This window comes from Myodes glareolus, chromosome 9, assembly GCF_982192425.1.
Source record: "Myodes glareolus chromosome 9, mMyoGla1.1, whole genome shotgun sequence".
NCBI lineage: Eukaryota > Metazoa > Chordata > Mammalia > Rodentia > Cricetidae > Myodes > Myodes glareolus.
In genome coordinates, this window is record NC_142034.1 from 54,744,992 (window position 1) to 54,763,020 (window position 18,029).

The 18,029-nt window shown below is 47.9% G+C and overlaps 1 protein-coding gene across 1 annotated transcript in view; it reads left to right on the forward strand.

The window, feature by feature from the left end:
• The window catches only part of Dnah2 (dynein axonemal heavy chain 2), a 114,906-nt gene that overhangs the window by 44,039 nt on the left and 52,838 nt on the right, over positions 1–18,029 (forward strand). The window contains exons 20-32 of the mRNA XM_087910446.1: positions 2,182–2,374; positions 4,322–4,522; positions 4,632–4,788; positions 5,171–5,345; positions 5,763–5,926; positions 8,255–8,416; positions 8,511–8,614; positions 12,272–12,428; positions 12,564–12,646; positions 12,754–12,934; positions 13,268–13,406; positions 16,522–16,739; positions 17,185–17,286. Of these exons, the coding sequence (XP_087766572.1) occupies positions 2,182–2,374; positions 4,322–4,522; positions 4,632–4,788; positions 5,171–5,345; positions 5,763–5,926; positions 8,255–8,416; positions 8,511–8,614; positions 12,272–12,428; positions 12,564–12,646; positions 12,754–12,934; positions 13,268–13,406; positions 16,522–16,739; positions 17,185–17,286 (2,036 nt within the window). The remainder of the gene's footprint in view (positions 1–2,181; positions 2,375–4,321; positions 4,523–4,631; positions 4,789–5,170; positions 5,346–5,762; positions 5,927–8,254; positions 8,417–8,510; positions 8,615–12,271; positions 12,429–12,563; positions 12,647–12,753; positions 12,935–13,267; positions 13,407–16,521; positions 16,740–17,184; positions 17,287–18,029) is intronic.

Below are 18,029 nucleotides of genomic sequence, written 5' to 3' on the forward strand. Positions count from 1 at the left end.
CTCTCAACCACCGAGCCATTTCTAGCCCCCTTTTCCTTTTTAATTTTTTTTTGTTTTTCAAGCACCTCTCTGTTTTCATATATGTGTGTGTGTGTTATTGATTTTTATTGAGCTCTACATTTTTCTCTGCTCCCCTCCCTGCCTTTCCCCTCCACTTCAACCCTCTTCCAAGGTCCCCAGGCTCCCAATTTACTCAGGAGATCTTGTCTTTTTCTACTTTCCATGTAGTTTAGATCCATGTATGTCTCTCTTAGAGTCCTCATTGTTGTGTAGGTTCTCTGGGATTGTGATTTGTAGGCTGGTTTTCTTTGCTTTATGTTTTGAAAGTTTTGCTGGGTATAGAAGTCTGGGCTGGCATCCATAGTCTCTTAATGTCTGCATAATGCGTGACCACAACCTTCTGGCTTTCATTGTCTCCAGTGAGAAGTCAGGTGTAATTCTTATAGGTCTGCCTTTATGTGTTACTTGGCCTTTTTCCTTTGTAGCTCTTAATATTCTTTCTTTATTTCTGTATGTTTAGTGTTTTGATTATTATGTGGCAAGGGGACTTCTTTTTGATCCAGTCTATTTTGTGTTCTGTAAGCTTCTTGTATCTTCATTGGTATATCTTTATTTAGGTTGGGAAAGTTTCTTCTCTATGATTTTGTTAAATATATTTTCTGTGTTCTTGAATTGAACTTCTTCTCCTTCTTCTATACCTATTAGATTTGGTCTTTTCATAGTGTCCAATATTTCCTGGATATTTTGGGTTAAACTTTTGTTAGACTTAATGTTTTCTTTGACTGATGAGTCTATTTCCTCTATTGTATCTTCAGTGTTTGAGAGTCTCTCTTCCATCTCTTTTTTTTTTAAAGAAACCATGACTTTATTTTTTTAAATGTTTTCTTTATTATTTATTGTGTGTACAGTGTTCTGCCTGTATGCATACCTGCAGGCCAGAAGAGGGCATCAGATCTCATTACAGATGGTTTGTGAGCCACCATGTGGTTTCTGGGAATTGAACTCAGGACCTTTGGAAGAACAGTCAGTGATCTTAACCTCTAAGCCATCTCTCCAGCCCCCTCTCTTCCATCTCTTGTAGTCTGCTGTTTATGTTTGCATTTGTGGTTCCTGATCGTTTTCTCATGCGTTCTGTTTCTGTAATTCCCTCAGGTTGCGTTTTCTTTATTGTCTCTATTTCAGTTTCCAAGTTTTGAATAGTTTCTTTCATATGTTTGATTGCTTTTGCTTGGTTTTCCTTAAGGGATTTGCTGATGTCTTCCAACTTTTTGTTTGTCTTTTCCTCCATTTCTTTGAGAAAATTTCTCATTTCCCCTTTAAGAGTCTCAAACATTCTCCTGAAGTTATTTTTAGGTTATTTTTTTCCTGCTTCATATATATTTGGTTGTTCAAGTCTTACTGTTGTAGATTTTACTGGTGTTGTGTTGCTTTTTGTGGTGTTGCGTGTATTCTTACCTTGTCTACTCATCTTTTCCTCTAATTGGTGTGGTTGGGGTTGTCTGTGACTCTAGTGATTAATCTTCTAGGTGCCAGTGAATCCAAGGCTCAGATGGTTGTTCTTCGTGGTACAGTCAGTGCCACGGTTCTAATTACCCCATTGGTCACTCCGTGTTCCTGGAGGTCTCAGTCCTGTTCTGGTCTACGTTGCTCAGACCTATTTCTCTAAATGTCTCTGGTCTAGATCTGCTTCTGAGGTGGTCCCTGGCTTGGGTCCCAGACCCTGGTGTGCTCGGACCCACAGAGGACCTGGCTTAGGACCTTACTCCCTCGGAGGTCCCAGACTGACACCTGTCCTGGCTCAGGCCTAGTTCCTCCGTGGTCCCAGATTCACACCTGGGCCTGCAGTAGTCTCTGGCTCTGGCCTATTCACTCAGCAGTTGCTCCCTTGTATCTGCTCCTATGGAGTTCGCAGTCTCAGGTCCGATCCCACCTAGGTCGCTGGCCCAGTCCTGCTTCCACAAATGTCCCTGGTCTGGTTCTGCTCCTCCTCCCGTGGAGTTCACCATCCCAGGCCCGCTCTGGCCCAGGTTGCTGGCTCAGTTCCCCTCTGTTTTCTAATGCTCATGTTTGAATACATTTTAGTGGGGAAACTGACAGAGTGGAAAGCAGTGGGCAGTGTTGGGGCCAGGCTGGAGCCTGGGGTGCGTGTCAGTGAGCAGCATCTCTCTCCACCCTTTGAAGAGCGCGATGAGGACATCAAGAAGATCCAGGCCCAGATCAGCAGTGGGATGACTAACAATGCAAGCTTGCTGCAGAATTACCTCAAGACCTGGGACATGTATCGGGAGATCTGGGAGATCAACAAGGACTCCTTCATCCGTCGCTACCAGCGTCTCAACCCCCCTGTCTCTTCCTTTGATGCTGACATTGCCCGGTGAGTGAAGAAAGGGAGGTGGGATTGTCTACAAGAAGAGCACTCGCTGGAGGAAGACTGGGGCTCGGCTGCGGCTGCGCTAGGTCTGGACGCTGCATGCCCTGGGCTGCAGGAGAAGAGCGCTGGACCTTGGTTTCTTGAGGGCAGACATCCAGAAAGAGGCTGGGCAAGGTTTAGGGAAAGCTGGCTGTTTGTTTAGAGGACTATTGCAGGGGTTGGTTGGGAAGTAAGAGATGCTAGAGATGGAAAAGGTAGAAGAGCTGGGTGTCATGGCGCATGTCTGTGATCCCAGCGCGCAGGAGCTGTGGTGGGGGCAGAGGGGTGTGGCCTGAGACATATAGCAAGACCACGCATTAAAAAAGGGAAATGGGGGGAGGAGTGGGGTGGAGGAAGAGAGGAGGAAGGGAGGGGCAGAGAGGGAAAGCCTTTGGCGCTGACAACTTGAAGGTGAGGGCTGGAGCTAAATGGAAGAAGATTCTTAAGTTCTGATGTCAAGTAACTGCCATCTTTTCATAGTCCCCTGACTGTGGCCATTCATTCACTCAGAGCAATTCTCCTATGAGCCTTGAAGAAGTTTTAAAAGAAAGAAAAGAACATTACAGGCCTTTCTACTCAGGGGCGGTAGCGCAGTGAGGAAGAGGAGTGCATGGCTGGGAGAGTGGGAGCCTGGCATGCTGGGAAGCTGGACTCCAGCACTGACTGGCTATGCAGTCCCGGCAGAATTTGATATGCCCAGGCCTCAGTTTCCTGTAAGATAGATATGATGTGACCCACAGTAGGGTGCTGCCAGACGATCCCATGTATATGAAGGTACTCTGTGAACTCTGCAAGCTTGTAAGGCACTTGCTGTGTCTCTACCGGCTCCATGCATTTGTACTAGGAGTATGTGTGCGAGCCACGGGGGCCAGCTCGCTAGGTCTGCCAGTTAATGTCTGTTCCTATAAAAAATACTTGAGGAAAATAAACCTATCCAGAAAGGTTTGTTTTGGTTCACAGTTGGGGGAAAGTTTAGCCCATGACCATGACGCCATTGCTTTGGGCTTGTCAATGTGCACTATAGTGGATGCAGAGCCATCAGTCTGTGCCTAAGATAAGGGCAGAGAGAGTGTTGGGGGAAGGGGCCCCTCCAAGGCATCACCAGTGATAGGAAGACTTTCTATTTGGTTCACCCCTTTCTACCATCTCCCAGTAGCGTCAAGCTGCAGACTGAGACTTAGCACACAGACCTGTGGGAAATTTTTAAATCCACAATAAAGCAGAAGGAAAGGATTTCCAGCCAGAGACAGCAGGAAAGGCCTCGTGAAGATGGCACCTGTAGGGGCTGTGCGTCCTAAGAGGGGTGGGGTTTCATCAGGCGGAGATGGTGGGGCCCAGGAGGAAACAGCGCAGACAGACTGGAACACAGACACAGAAGGAGGCAGACAAAGGGGCCACCATACCTCCCCTGAGGCTTCCTTTGCCATCTCTACCTATGCATGAGGACGTGAAGGCTCAGCATAGTCAGACAGTCCAAGGAGAAAAGCATACAAGGGTGGTCCATCGGTAGTTCCAGCCACAGGAAGCTGAGGCAGGAAGACCACTTGTGTTCAGGAGTTTGAGGCCAAGCCTGACAAAATGTAAAAAGCCTATCTCCTAAACCAACCATCTGCTTGAGGCAACCGAGCTAGAAGCGGTGCGGTGTGAGCCCAACTTGGACCTAGGGAACTTCAAGGCTGTGGGTCCCGGGGGAAAGTTGTGACTGCAGATTCACACTGTCCTGTACTTGCGAAGCTGGCATGGTCACAGCAGCCTGCCAGGAATGGGTTGGCCTGGGTGAGACCCGGCAATAGAACTGTCTAGAACTGCAGGTTTGGGTGAAAGGAAACAAGAGAGTGGAGTTTGGGTGGTGGTGTTGGGGGGTCACCTGTGAAGGGATAGAACCCTCTGAGCAGACCTGGGCTCTTGCAGCTACACAGAGGTGGCTAACAACGTCCAAAAGGAGGAGACGGTCCTCAACGTTCAGTTCGTTCTGCTGGACTGTTCACACCTCAAGTTCTCGTTGGTGCAGCACTGCAACGAGTGGCAGAATAAGTTCACCACCCTGCTCAAGGAGATGGCCGCCGGGCGCCTGATGGATCTGCACACCTATCTGAAAGACAACGCCGAGAAGTAAGGCTTGGCTTGGGCATGACTGTGGGTATGTGCGAGCGTGAGTATCCACACGCGTGCGTGTGCGTGCACGTGCTTTCCACCAACCACACTCTTTGCTGACTTTTAGAATCAGTCGCCCTCCCCAAACGCTGGAGGAACTAGGGGTCAGTATGCAGCTCATGGACACCCTGCAGCATGACTTACCCAGCCTGGAGACTCAGATCCCTCCCATCCACGAGCAGTTTACCATTCTAGAAAAGTACGAGGTGTCGGTTCCAGACAATGTAAGTTCCCGTTGTGTTTGGTCCACCCGAGTCAAGCATGTATCAGTGGCAACAGACTGTAGAGGAAGGACCTTGTGCCCTCAGGGGCCATGCCGAGAAGTGAGAGATTCAGAACTCCTGAGGACCACACTAACTGAAACGATGGTGCCTCTCAGTTTATATACTTCTGTTAGACCCAGCAACTTGAGATTGGTTCAGTCATGCATAGACTGTTTATGAACGCTGGTCTGGAGGGGCAGAAGATGCAGCTAACTGACAGAGAGCTGGGGGAGCGAGCGGCTCATTGGGAGAGTATCGCTGGCATATGTTACACCCTGGGTGCCCAGCCTCAGAGAGGATAGACCTCCTGCGTGTGGGTCATTCCGCCCTCTCTCTCTCCTAGGTCCTGGAGATGCTGGACAGTCTCAGTGGGGAGTGGATCACCTTCCAACAAATACTGCTGGACAGTGAGCAGATGCTGAAGAGACACAAGGAGAAGTTCAAGACAGGCCTTATTCACGCGGCTGACGACTTCAAGAAGAAGGCACACAACCTTCTAGAAGATTTTGAGGTCAAAGGTATTCCTTACTCCACCTCTCTCCCCTTCTTTAGTCTTGGTTTTATGACTCAGAATTCAAAATGTTATCCTGGAAAGGTGAAAACAGGTGGGGGGGGGTGTGGCATGGGGAGGTTTGGAGCGGGGAGAAGGGAGTAGGCAGCTCGGGAAAGGGAAGGGGCGTCGAGGGGACAGAGGCTGAGCTTGCCTGGAGTCGCGGTATTCTGGTCGAAAGGCCTGGGCCAGCAACCTTTCCAGTGTCCTAACCCTGACTTCCTACTCCATTGTTCCCTCCATGCTCCCCCTTTTCTCCTCCCCTTTCTTCTCTCACGTGAGAGTAGCAGTGGGGTTTGTCCACTAAACTAGAGAGCCACAGACTGGCCTTTTCGAGAGGCTATGGACCCGAGTGGGATCTGAGCCACATGTTGACTTCCCACAGGGCCCTTTACCAGCAACGTGGGCTACACAGCTGCACTGGATCAGATCGCACAGGTGCGCGCCATGCTGATGGCCATGCGGGATGAGGAGAACAACCTCCGTTCCAACCTGGGCATCTTCAAGATTGAGCAGCCAATCTCCAAGGACCTCCAGAACCTGGAGAAGGTACTGTGCTGAGCTGGGTTCCATGGAGACCAGGGACAAGTGGCAGGGACAGAACAAGTTTCCGAGGACCTGGGAATGGTTCATTAACAGTTTTGTGAGTTTTTTGTTTTTTTTTTTTAAATCCAAATAGAGGTCCTCCTACTGCCTTTCCATGTTGGCAACATTACTTTCTTTTTCAAGATTTATTTATTGTGTATACAGGGTTCTTTCTCTTTGTATGCTTGCAGGACAGAAGAGGGCACCAGACCTTACTACAGATAGTTGTGAGACACCATGTGGGTGCTGGGAATTGAACTCAGGACCTCTTAACCTCTTAACTGCTGAGCCATCACTCCAGCCCATAATTAAATCACTGCTTGGCCTATTAGCTCTAACTTTTTGTTTTGTTTTGTTTTGTTTCTAGAGACAGGGTTTCTCTGTGGCTTTGGAACCTATCCTGGAACTAGCTCTTGTAGATCAAGCTGGCCTCAAACTCACAGAGATCTACCTGCCTCTGCCTCCTGAGTGCTGGGATTAAAGGTGTGCACCACCACTGCCCAGCCTCCCCCCAGGATTTTATTTAAAGCTGTTATCTCTTTGAGCACTGGACTTTGCTCATTTTACTTCTTGGTGCTCTTTTTCTCCTCAAACTGTACATTTTGTATTTTTCCTTGTTCAGTTTTCTCCTTTTCAGTATAGATCAGCATAAAGTTGCCACTAATAACCACACAACAGAGTCCATACTGGGCTGTCTTAAAATCTCCTCTGCCAACACCAATTTAATCCAGAACTCTTCAATCTAGCATTGGGCAGATTTTTTTGGATAAGGGAAGGAAGCAGACACACTCTTTGCCAAAATATCACCAGAACAGTCTCTAGGCCACCTTCTAATATTCTCTTCCTCTGAAACTTTTTCACTGCCCCACGTCCCATATCAGCTACAGTGCCTGCCTTCATGCTTCTGCTGGGATGGCACATTTAGCCCCATTGAAGCCTCCATCCAAAGTCTTCCAAATTCCTCCAAACAAAAACATGGTCAGACCTCTCACAGCGATGCCTCCCTCCGTCCCTGGTACCACCACAGCTGCTCTTCCAGAGGGCCTGGGTTTGATTCCCAGCACCCATATGGGAGCTTACATAGTCTGTAATTTCAGTTCCCAGGGATCCAATGTCCTCTTCTGGACCCTATGATACTACAGGCACATGGTGTGTAGACACACATGCAGGCAAGACAGCTATATTCATAACATAAAAAATAAATCCTTAGAAAAAAGATTCTAGGTGGCTGGAGAGATGGCTTAGAGGTTAAGAGCCACCTGCTGCTCTTCCAGATGTCCAGAGTTCACTTCCCAGCATTCACATGGTGACTCACAGCCATGCATAATGAGATCTGAAGCCCCCTTCTGGCATAGAGCACCATATACATAAAATAAATAAATCTTTAAAAATTTATTAAAAAATAGAAAAAAGATTTTCTAAAAACGATTTTAAAAACCCCAAACAAAACATTTTCATTGCCACAAGAGGAAGTCATGTTTCTATCAGCAGACACCTCTACCCCTTCTCCCCAGCCCTCACCTCCACCCCCTCCTCCACCCCCTCTCCCCAGCCCCCACCAACCTATCGTCCTCGTGTATAGATTTTTCCCATCCTGGGCATTTCCTACCAATGGAACAACGTGGCTTTCAGTCTCTGATCTCTTTCACTCTGCGGTGTTTTTACAGCTCGTGGATGCTATCGCGTGTATCGGTATTCCATTCCTTTTCATGGCTCGCTAATATTCCATTGTTTGTTCGTTCATTCACCTGGCGGGTGTTTGGGGTGGTTTCCACCCTTCCACTATAGTGATCAGGGCTCCTATGAGTGTGCGTGTACTTGTATTTGGACGCCTGTCCCTAATTGTTGTGGGTATAAGCCTAGCAATAAAATTGCCAGATCATATGGCTTCCCTCCACTTACGTTTCCGAGTCACAGCCAAGCAATCTTCCACAGCAGCCGTGCCATTTTACATCCCGCTAGCAAATGGATGAGAATTCCTGGGTTTTCTTGGTATCCTTGCCAACATGTATTTCCTTTACAGGTTTGTTGTTGTTGTTCTAGCCATAGTGGGTGTGAAGTGGTATCACATCGACGCTTTCGTTTTCATTTCCCTAAGACTCAGTGTTGAGGAGCTTCTCAAGTGCTTAGCATTTGATGAGCCCTTGAAGCCAGAGAGTAGAGGGCAAAGGTGAACTGGGAGGCAGCACCATCATCAGCTGGACAAGGGAAGGACCTGCGTGAGCTGTCGGGGAGGCGGGGGCCGGGGCGTCATGCCTAAGGCTGTCTGTCCATCCTCCTGCCCCCCGACAGGAGCTTGATGCCCTCCAGCAAGTGTGGGAGATCACTCGGGACTGGGAGGAGAGCTGGAACCAGTGGAAGACGGGCTGCTTCCTCACCCTGCAGACCGAGGCTATGGAGTCCACGGCCCATGGGCTGTTTCGCCGCCTCACAAGACTAGCCAAAGAGTATAAGGTACGTGGGGACAGACAAGATGGCCGTGTCCCAGCTGAGGAAGTGGGCAGGCTCCAGCGCCATGGGACTTCTGATGTCTTCCATCTTTTTTCAGGACCGAAACTGGGAAATTATCGAAACCACTCGCTCCAAAATAGAGCAGTTCAAGAGGACCATGCCCCTCATCTCAGACCTGCGGAACCCCGCCCTCAGAGAGAGGTGAGGCTGCCCTTGCCCAGCTCTGCCCGTTCTTGTCTGTACCCTCTCCTGGTACAAGTAATTCATTTCACTTCATGCTTTTTTTTCTTTTTCGCATGTGTATGTGCGTGTGTGGTGTATGTGTGTTTGCTTCCCTGGGTGTGCATATCCATGTGTTGAAGTTAACATTAGGTGTCCTTTTTGATCATTCCTCCCTTTATTTAATGAGGCAGAATCTGAACCCAGAGCTTCCCAATTCCTGCTAGTTAGCCAGCCTTCCCTAAGTATCCTCCGTCCCTGCGGCCTGAGGGCAACTGCCCTACCTGCCCAGCCAGTTCTTGAGTTCCGTGGGTTCGAACCCTGGTCCCTACTCTTGCCACATGAACCACTTTTATCCACTGTGCCATCTCCCTGGCCCCAGCGTATTTCACTTTTAGGGAGTGAACCCAAGTCTTGTGAATGTCGGCACTGTCCTGCTAAGCCATAGCACTAGTTCAAATTGACCTAAAACCTTTTGATTGCATTTATTTATTATTTAATGTGTGTGTGTGCGCGCGCGTGGCCACAGCTCCAGTGTGGAGTCATAGGACAACTTATGGGAGTTGGTTCTCTCTCCACCATATGAACCCTGGGGATCACACTCAGACTGTCAGACTTGGTAGCAAGTGTCCTTGCTTACTGACCCCAAGTTTGTGTTTAGTTGACCGAAAGGCATGTATTTATGATGGCCAGCATATGTCTTGCAGGGTGTGTGCGCTGTGGGAGAGCTACACTGAAGGGATTAGCATATGGAGCACCTCATGTACCTGTTTCTTTTACTTCTGTGGAGAGAATATTTGAGGTTTACTTTTGGGGTATGTGTTCATCTGTGTGTGTGGAGGGGTGCAGGTGTCTGTGTACATGTGACCACCCGCCAGGACTGGAGTTCCAGGCACACTGGTCATGGCTAGCCTTTTATAGGGGTGCTGGAATTTGAACTCAGGGCCTCATGCTTACACAGAACTACCTTTACCCAGGGAGCTTTCTTCCCAACCCTTAACATTTATTCTTAGGGTGGATGTGGAGGTACAGCCTAGCTCCAACATGTCCGGTTTTTGTTTAGGAATAGATACAGATGTCAGAACAGCACCTCTATGGCAGTTCAGAGGATCCAGTACCTTCTTCTGAACCCTCAGTCACCAAGCACAGGCAAAAAATTCACACATAAAATAAAATGAATAAATCTATTAAAAGAAAAAAGGACCAGGCAGTGGTGGCACATATCTTTAATCCCAGCACTCAGGAGGCAGAGGAAGGAAGATCACTGAGTTCAAGGCCAGCCTGGTCTACAGAGTGAGTTCCAGGACAGCCAGGGCTACACAGAGTAAACCCTGTCTTTAAACACCAAAACCCAAAACCAACCAACTAAACAAACAAACAAACAAAAAACAAAAACAAAAAAAGAAGAAGAAGAACAAAGGAGAAAGAAAGAAAGAATAGCAGGGAGCAGTGGTACGTGCCTTTTATCCCAGCTCTTTGGGAGGCAGAGACCAACCAGGGCTACTTAGTAGACCCTGTGTGAAAAAAATTCGAACTGGAGAGGTGTCCAGTGAGACACTGCTCATCCAGAGGCCCTGGGCTCCATTCCAGCATCCACACCAGGAGCTCACAACTGCCTGTAACTCCAGCTCCAGGGGACCCAACACCTGGGCTCTGCAGGCACCTGCACTCATGTGCACATGCCAGCCCCACCTCATTATTAAAATAAAGTTAAAGGTTTTACTTAGTTATTTACATACACATAATACATTGTTGCTAGCACTAGTAACTGTGCAGCTTAATCTCTTGAACTTGCTCCTTCTGTCTAGCTGAAACTCCATAGCCTTTGACCATCTCTCCCAACTCTGTCCCCCACACCCCTGGAGCTACCATTCTCTTCTCTGCCTGTGTGAATGTGACGATTTCAGACTGTATATCTAAATAAGGTCATTCACTTTCCTGTGCTGGCTTAGTTCACTTAACATAAAATCCTCCACATCCATCTAAACTGTTGAAAATTATAGGGATTTCCTCTTCTTCCCCTCCCCTCTTCCTCCCTCTTTTCCCTCCTCCCTCCTCCTCCTCTTCCTCTTCCTCTTCCTCTTCCTCTTCTTCTTCTTTCTTCTTCTTTTTGAGACAAGACCTAACTATGTAGCCCCAGCTGATCTAGAACTGGCTGTGTAGACTGTAGATAGCTTAGGCTGATGTTGACCTCACAGACGTCTGCCTGCCTCTGCTGGGATTAAAGACATGTGCCCCACATCCTATGTTTCTTCTTTTTGAAAAGCTGAATGGTTTTCCATCAGACGCAGATACCACATTTCTTTTCCATTCAGTAGTTGATGGACACTTAGGTTGACTCCGTCCACACCGGGGCTGTTGTGTATGTGCTACAGACAGCACGGGCTGCCGTGTCCAGTCTTCCATGTCTCCTGCTTCTTGTGCTGTCCCGGGCATTCAGATTCACTGAGTATATGTCCGCGGGCTCTTTCCTGGCATCTCTCTCCGCCTCCTCTGGCTTTATCTATTATAACTAAGACTTGGGTTTTTTTGTTTTTTTATTTTTTTTAAACAGCATTTTTAAGAATTATTTATTTATTATGTATACAGTGTTCTGTCTGCATGCATGCCTGAGGCCAGAAGAGGGCGCCAGATCTCATTACAGGTGGTGGTGAGTCACCATATGGTTGCTGGGAATTGAACTCAGGACCTCTGGAAGAGCAGTCAGCGCATTAACCGCTGAGCCATCTCTCCAGCCTTTTTTTTTTTGTTTTTTGGGCTTTTTTGATCCAAAAAGTTTTATTTTATTGTAGCCACCATTTTTTCTTTTTCTTTTTTTTCCTTTTTTTTTTTTTTTTTTTTGCCTTTGAGCCTAGTTTAAGACAGCTTGGCCTGTTTTAAAGTCACAAGCACATTTGTTCATTGGTCTTCTGACACCAAGTTTTCCACGTTTAATCCCTTTAGTGTACCAAGAATTTATTAGATGGTGAAGGAATTACAGTGGGGACAGAATACATTGTTTGGTAAGAGATTTTTAGATCAGTATGCATGTGAAGAAAACCTTTTGTTTTCGCATGCCTCCAGGGTAGTGTTTTTGGCAACATTTACCCCTAAGTGTTATGTGGGTGAGTCTAACTAATCTAACCCCCCAATTTATAAGTTATGTAGACTCCCTAACCTGCATTTCCTCATCTGTTAATGCAATAGTAGCACTTCCCAGTATGGAGCACTTGTGAGAAGCTGAGTAGCAGCGCGTGCAGCCCTTAGCCCAGCACGTGAGCCGTCGGAGACCTGCACTAATGGATTGCGTGTTCGTATGCACACCTGCCTTAACTCCTTCTCCAGAGGATTGACTCCTGGAGAGTGACAGATCAGTCTCTGTATTCCCCACGGTGTCTAAGATTGCACCTTGGAGCCTACTTAGCAAGACCCGTTGAATCAGGAATTAACAAATAACCAGAATTATAATGTTCCAAAGGGAGGAAACAAGAGAAGAGATTTTTTTTTTTCTTTAAGCAGTGCTGGGTGTGGAATGCTGAGCCTCACACCTGCTAAGCAAGAGCTTGACTGAGTCACACTGACAGCCCCAGGGATTGATTGACACTTGCTAGTAGACCCTGGAGCTGGCCTCCAGGTCAGACTTCCTGTTCTGGGCTGCAGGCACTGGGACCAGGTCAAAGATGAAGTCCAGCGGGAGTTTGATCAGGAGTCGGAAAGCTTCACCTTGGAACAGATCGTGCAGCTCGGAATGGACCAGCACGTGGAGAAAATCGCAGAGATCTCTGCTTCGGCCACCAAAGAGCTGGCCATAGAAGTGGTAAGATTGTATCCTACTCCTCAGCCTCCTGTGTACAGACTTCCAGCCCTGCCCCATTTGAGGGCCCCTCCCAGGCTCCTCTCCCCTTTGTGGACTAGATACATGGTTTCTCTGTCCTCCAAATTCTCTTCACAGGGCTTACAAAACATTGCCAAAACCTGGGATGTGACGCAACTAGACATAGTACCCTACAAGGACAAGGGCCATCACCGGCTCAGGTAGAAAGGACTCCTGATGAGGTTGGCACATGTGTCCTGAACTGCAGAGTGAGGCTAAGGGACTGGCAGGTGGGTATGGACAATGACCTCCAGTCTTTGTACCCCAGGGGCACAGAAGAAGTGTTCCAGGCCCTGGAAGACAACCAGGTGGCTCTGTCGACCATGAAGGCCTCTCGATTCGTGAAGGCCTTTGAGAAGGATGTGGACCACTGGGAGCGCTGCCTCTCCCTCATTCTGGAAGTTATTGAGATGGTGCTCACGGTGCAGAGACAGTGGATGTACCTGGAGGTCAGCATCCATACTGCCTGGGCTGTCCCTACCCCTGCTTCAGCTCTTCTCTCTGCCTGGAGCCTGGAAATAGGCCTGCTGTCGGTGTCCTTTCCCGCCTCCTGAGACCCCGCCTTCTGACTCTGTCTCTTACATTCCCACCCAGGCAAGCCTGTGTTCTTCCAGATTTACATTTTCCTCTTGGGCTCTGTCCTGAATTCCAAATTCCAGTTTGGCTTCTTGCCATGGTTTCTAATGGTCTGACTCTTCTACTCGGTTGTCATCTGTGGTCTGGGAGCAGAGTGTACAGGGCATGTGCGAAACGGCCTTTCCTCCCGGCTCTCTGCCCCCCAGAATATCTTCCTTGGAGAGGACATCCGAAAGCAGCTGCCCAATGAGTCAGCCCTGTTTGACCAGGTCAACAACAACTGGAAAGCCATCATGGACCGGATGAACAAAGACAATAACGCTCTCCGGAGCACCCACTACCCAGGTGAGGGCTCCCCAGGCAATTATCCCGACAGCCCTCACTGCTCCTATGCATTTGTGAGGTCGTGGCCACATGCTTCGTCACTAAAATGATTCGATCATCACTATCATCAGTAGCTGTGTTTAATCCCATTGTGGCTGTGAGCAGTGACACCACCACCACTTAGTAACATTTGCTAGTGTTGATCACATGCTATTGCTCATTGTTCTTATTTGTAAGTGGATCAAGTTAAACTTATACTAAGTGGAATATCATCCAGTGCTTTAGAGCACGGGCTACCGAGTCAGGCCTTGCTGGTCCTGTGCACCTGGCAGCTTGCTCCCTGCACACTGCAGTTCCCTCCTGTCGCTGGAGCTTTTGGAAGGACTGCAACAGAGCAGTGACTCTCACAGTACAGTAGAGGGCGCTGGCTCAACAGCGCTGGTCTCAGCAGGGATGAGTCCCAGCGACTGCCGCCCTGAAGTGATCTGAGTAAAAGGACTGACTCACAAAGCCACAAAACAGTGATCCTGTTGTTGAACATACGCAACAAACATCTGGTCCACGTTTCTGAGTCTTTCTGTGACCTCCAGAGGTCACTTGAGGTCACCCAAAGACTCCAGTAGCCTGCAGTCACTACACATGCTGGAAGGCATGGTTTCACACTCTTAGTCAGGACAGAGCCTGGAAGAACCTGGGGAAAGTCCCAAAGGCTGAGAATGCAGACCAGAAGCTAAGACTTCTGGGAACCTATAACTGTGAACACATCTTTAAACTCTCAGATTGGCTTTTGTGGTAGACCTCTTTCTTTTCTTTTTTTCTTTTCTTTTTAAGATAATCAAAGGGGTGTGTTTACTTCAAGACCACAATCTTGAGTTTGGGCTCTGCATGTTCTTTGACTGTATGGGTGTGTGGGTTTGTTGTAGCACTGTGTGTTTTGTGTACACATATGGGTGTGTGTGTGTGCGCGCGCTCGCGCCAGAGGGTGGGAAGTCCAGCAGTTGACTTTGGATGCCTTCCTCTATCACTTTACTGTATTTCTTTATTTTATCTTTTTATTCTTGATATTGAAATTTAATTAGAACTTTTCCCCCTCTAAGCCCCCTTACCTACCCTTCCTGTTCTCCCTCAAATTCATGGCCTCTTTTCTCACTAATGGTTATAGCATGTGTGTGTTTATATATATGTTCCTAATTATAACCTGTTCCATCCATGTAATGTTGTCAGGGCTGACATTTGGCTCTGGACAGCCAATTGCTGTGCTCGATCCTGGGGAGGGGCCGCCTCTCCTGCTCCCGCCTCTCCCGCTCCCAGCTCTCCCGCCCCCAGCTCTCCCGCCCCCAGCTCTCCCGCTCCCAGCTCTCCTCGTGTAGGGCTGAAGCCTCAAGAGCTTTTCCCCATCTAATTTTTGTATGTTTATCGGTGTCAATCTTTTTTTTCAGATCACATTTGGGCAGCCATTGTTGTTGGCTTTTCTTTTACTCTAGTCCCACATTGGAATGCTAAAATGTTGTTTGTTTTTTACTCTTTTGGCTCTTTGAGGGGCCTGCCACTCAGCTCCCAAATAAATCACAAGGATGCTTATTCTTCCTTATGAATGCCCAGTCTTAGCTTGGCTTGTTTCCAAACAGCTTTTCTTACCTTAAATCATCCCATCTACCTTGTGCCTCCGGGCTTTTCTTACTTCTGTGTGTCTGACTTTCACTCTTGCTCTGATGGCTGGGTGTCTGGGTGACTGGCCCTGACATCCTCCTCTTCTTGTTCTCTCTTGCTCCTCCTCCCTTCTTCCAGATTTCTCTATTTGCACTCTCTGTCTGCCAGCCCCGCCTGTCCTTTCTCCTGCCATTCAGTTCTTTATTAGACCATCAGGTGTTTCAGACAGGCAAAGAATCACAGCTTCACAGAGTTAAATAAATGTAACATAAAAGAATGCAATACATCTTTACATCATTAAACAAATGTTCCGGAGCAAAAATAAATGTAACACACCTTAAAATAATGTTCTACAGGTCATGTTGGTGAGACTTTCTGAATGTAGCATCTGATGTTACTGGAGACAGAGTCTCACAGCAAACTCCCTGGTCCTCTGGCTCTTACAGCCTTCCCACCCCCTCTTCTGCAGTGCTCCCCGAGTCTGAGGTGGAGAGTGTTGTGGAGGTGTCCACTGGGACTGGGCTCCACGACTCTGCATTCTGACAGCTTGTGTTTCCCATAGTGGTCTCCATCTGTTACCAAGGGAAGTTTCCTTGATGAGGGGTGAGAGCCTATGGACAAATGTTTATAGATTGTTGTTAGGGATTGTGGTGGTTTAGTAAATTAGTGGTTGTGGATTCTTCTCCAGTAACCACAGCTTCATTGGTAGTGAGTAGTAGTTAGCTAAGCCATACTGCCAGCCTTGGTTGTCCTTTGGTTGAGTGGTCTTAAGTCTAATTAGAGAGCTGTTGGTTACCGCCAAGGTGTGCATGCCACTACCGCACCCTTAGGGTTATCATGCCAGGCTAGTCATTGATGTGTTCCATAGACATCATAGCTGGAGAGAACTGTTGTCTACCCCCTCCTTTGGAAGCTTGCACGATGCCCTTGGGTACCATGAAAGCTAGTCCTCAGAGGTTTTTCAGGTCAGCACCAGCTCAGGGGTCTCTGTGCTCTGTCTCTGAAGTACATGGTGTTTTCAGCAACTTACTGTCCACCTCTGGGGGTAACCAAGGGTGACAGCAGTGGCCTTTGGCCTCCTCATGGCGTGCCTCCTCGTGTTGTGTCGTGGTTGCTGCCTTCCTGTGTCTGTGGTGTCTTTAGCGACTCGGCTTGCTGGATTGAGTAAAGGGCAGGATCGTTTTTAATTTCCAGAAACTCTTGAGTTGAGCGGTGGCACTCCAAGCTCTTAGGTATAATAGGACTGTTATGCTAAAGACTGGTGAGAAATGGGGCTAACTTCTATGATGCCCCATGAACACTGTACAAGCTTTCCAGGTGTAGACATGTCTTATGAATACATGAGAGAGCGGGATAATAGACACGGGGATTGGCGTGATTTCTGTTTCCGAAGCCCTACGGCAGTCTGTACCGCAAACTCAAGGGCTGTAAGCAGAGCTGGGGACTGATGTCTACGCCACATGTCGTCCGTTCCCCTTCTCCCCAGACCTCTTGGAGACACTGATAGGAATGAACACAATCCTGGAGGACATCCAGAAGTCTCTGGACATGTACTTAGAGACCAAGCGACATATGTTCCCTCGCTTCTACTTCCTGTCCAACGATGACCTGCTGGAGATTCTGGGCCAGTCCCGTAACCCGGAGGCTGTGCAGCCGCACCTCAAAAAATGCTTCGACAACATCAAACTGCTGAGAATCCAAAAGGTCAACAGAGGTGGCCATGATGGGATGAGGGCCGGGAAGGAGTGGTGACATCACAGTATTGGAGGCTTTGGACAGGACCACACTCTCCTCGCAGGAGAGGGGCATTACGTAATGATTTTAGATCCTCACGGAGAACTTTCCAGAACTGGCGATGGTGAGAGGAGGGAAGAGAAGAAATTGCCTTTAAAGGGCACAGATGCTTCTAAAACTGTGGTCTTGACCCCTTTGGGAGTTGACTATCAGATTTTTACGTTCATAATAGTAGCAAAATATGATTCATAACACTGGCAAAATTACAGTTATGAAGTAGCAACAGAAGTAAGTTTATGGTTGGTTCACCACAACATGAAGAAGTGTATTAAAGGACTGCAGCATTAGGAAGGCTGAGGACCGCTGCTCTAGGCCAGAATGAGGCCAGGGCATGGATGACTTGTCTCTTCCACAGGTCGGGAGCTCCAGCAGCAAATGGGAAGCAGTGGGAATGTTCTCAGGTGATGGCGAATACATCGATTTCCTCCACCCAGTACTTCTAGAAGGCCCTGTGGAGGTGCGTGCTGGTGAAGGTCTTAGGAGCAAACTGTCTTCCTTTCCTTTCCTTTTCCCTTTCCTTTTCCCTTTCCTTTCCTTTCCTTTCCTTTCCTTTCCTTTCCTTTCCTTTCCTTTCCTTTTCTTTTTTCAAGACAGGGTTTCTAGGTGTATCTTTAATTATCCTGGAATTGTCTTTCTACTAGAAAGTTTGCTTGGCACGCCTTTAATCCCAGCACTCGGGAGGCAGAGGCAGGTGGGTCTCTGAGTTTGAGGCCAGCCTGGTCTACAGAGCTGTTCCAGGACAGCCAGGGCTACGTAGAGGTCACTGTCTTGAAAAATCAAAGAAAGAAAGTTTGCTTGAGTCCACGAGGAGAGACCATTTCCATGAAGGGAGATGAGCTTGCTTTGTAGCGGTCATTTCCTCACACATGCGTGTTCTTGTTATTTCCTCACACATATGTGTTCTTGACATTTTCTCATACATGCGTGTTCTTGTCATTTCCTCACACATGCGTGTTCTTGACATTTCCTCACACATGCGTGTTCTTGTCATTTCCTCACACATGCGTGTTCTTGTCATTTCCTCACACATATGTGTTCTTGACATTTCCTCACACATGCGTGTTCTTGTCATTTCCTCACACATATGTGTTCTTGACATTTCCTCACACATGCGTGTTCTTGTCATTTCCTCACACATATGTGTTCTTGACATTTCCTCACACATGCGTGTTCTTGTCATTTCCTCACACATACGTGTTC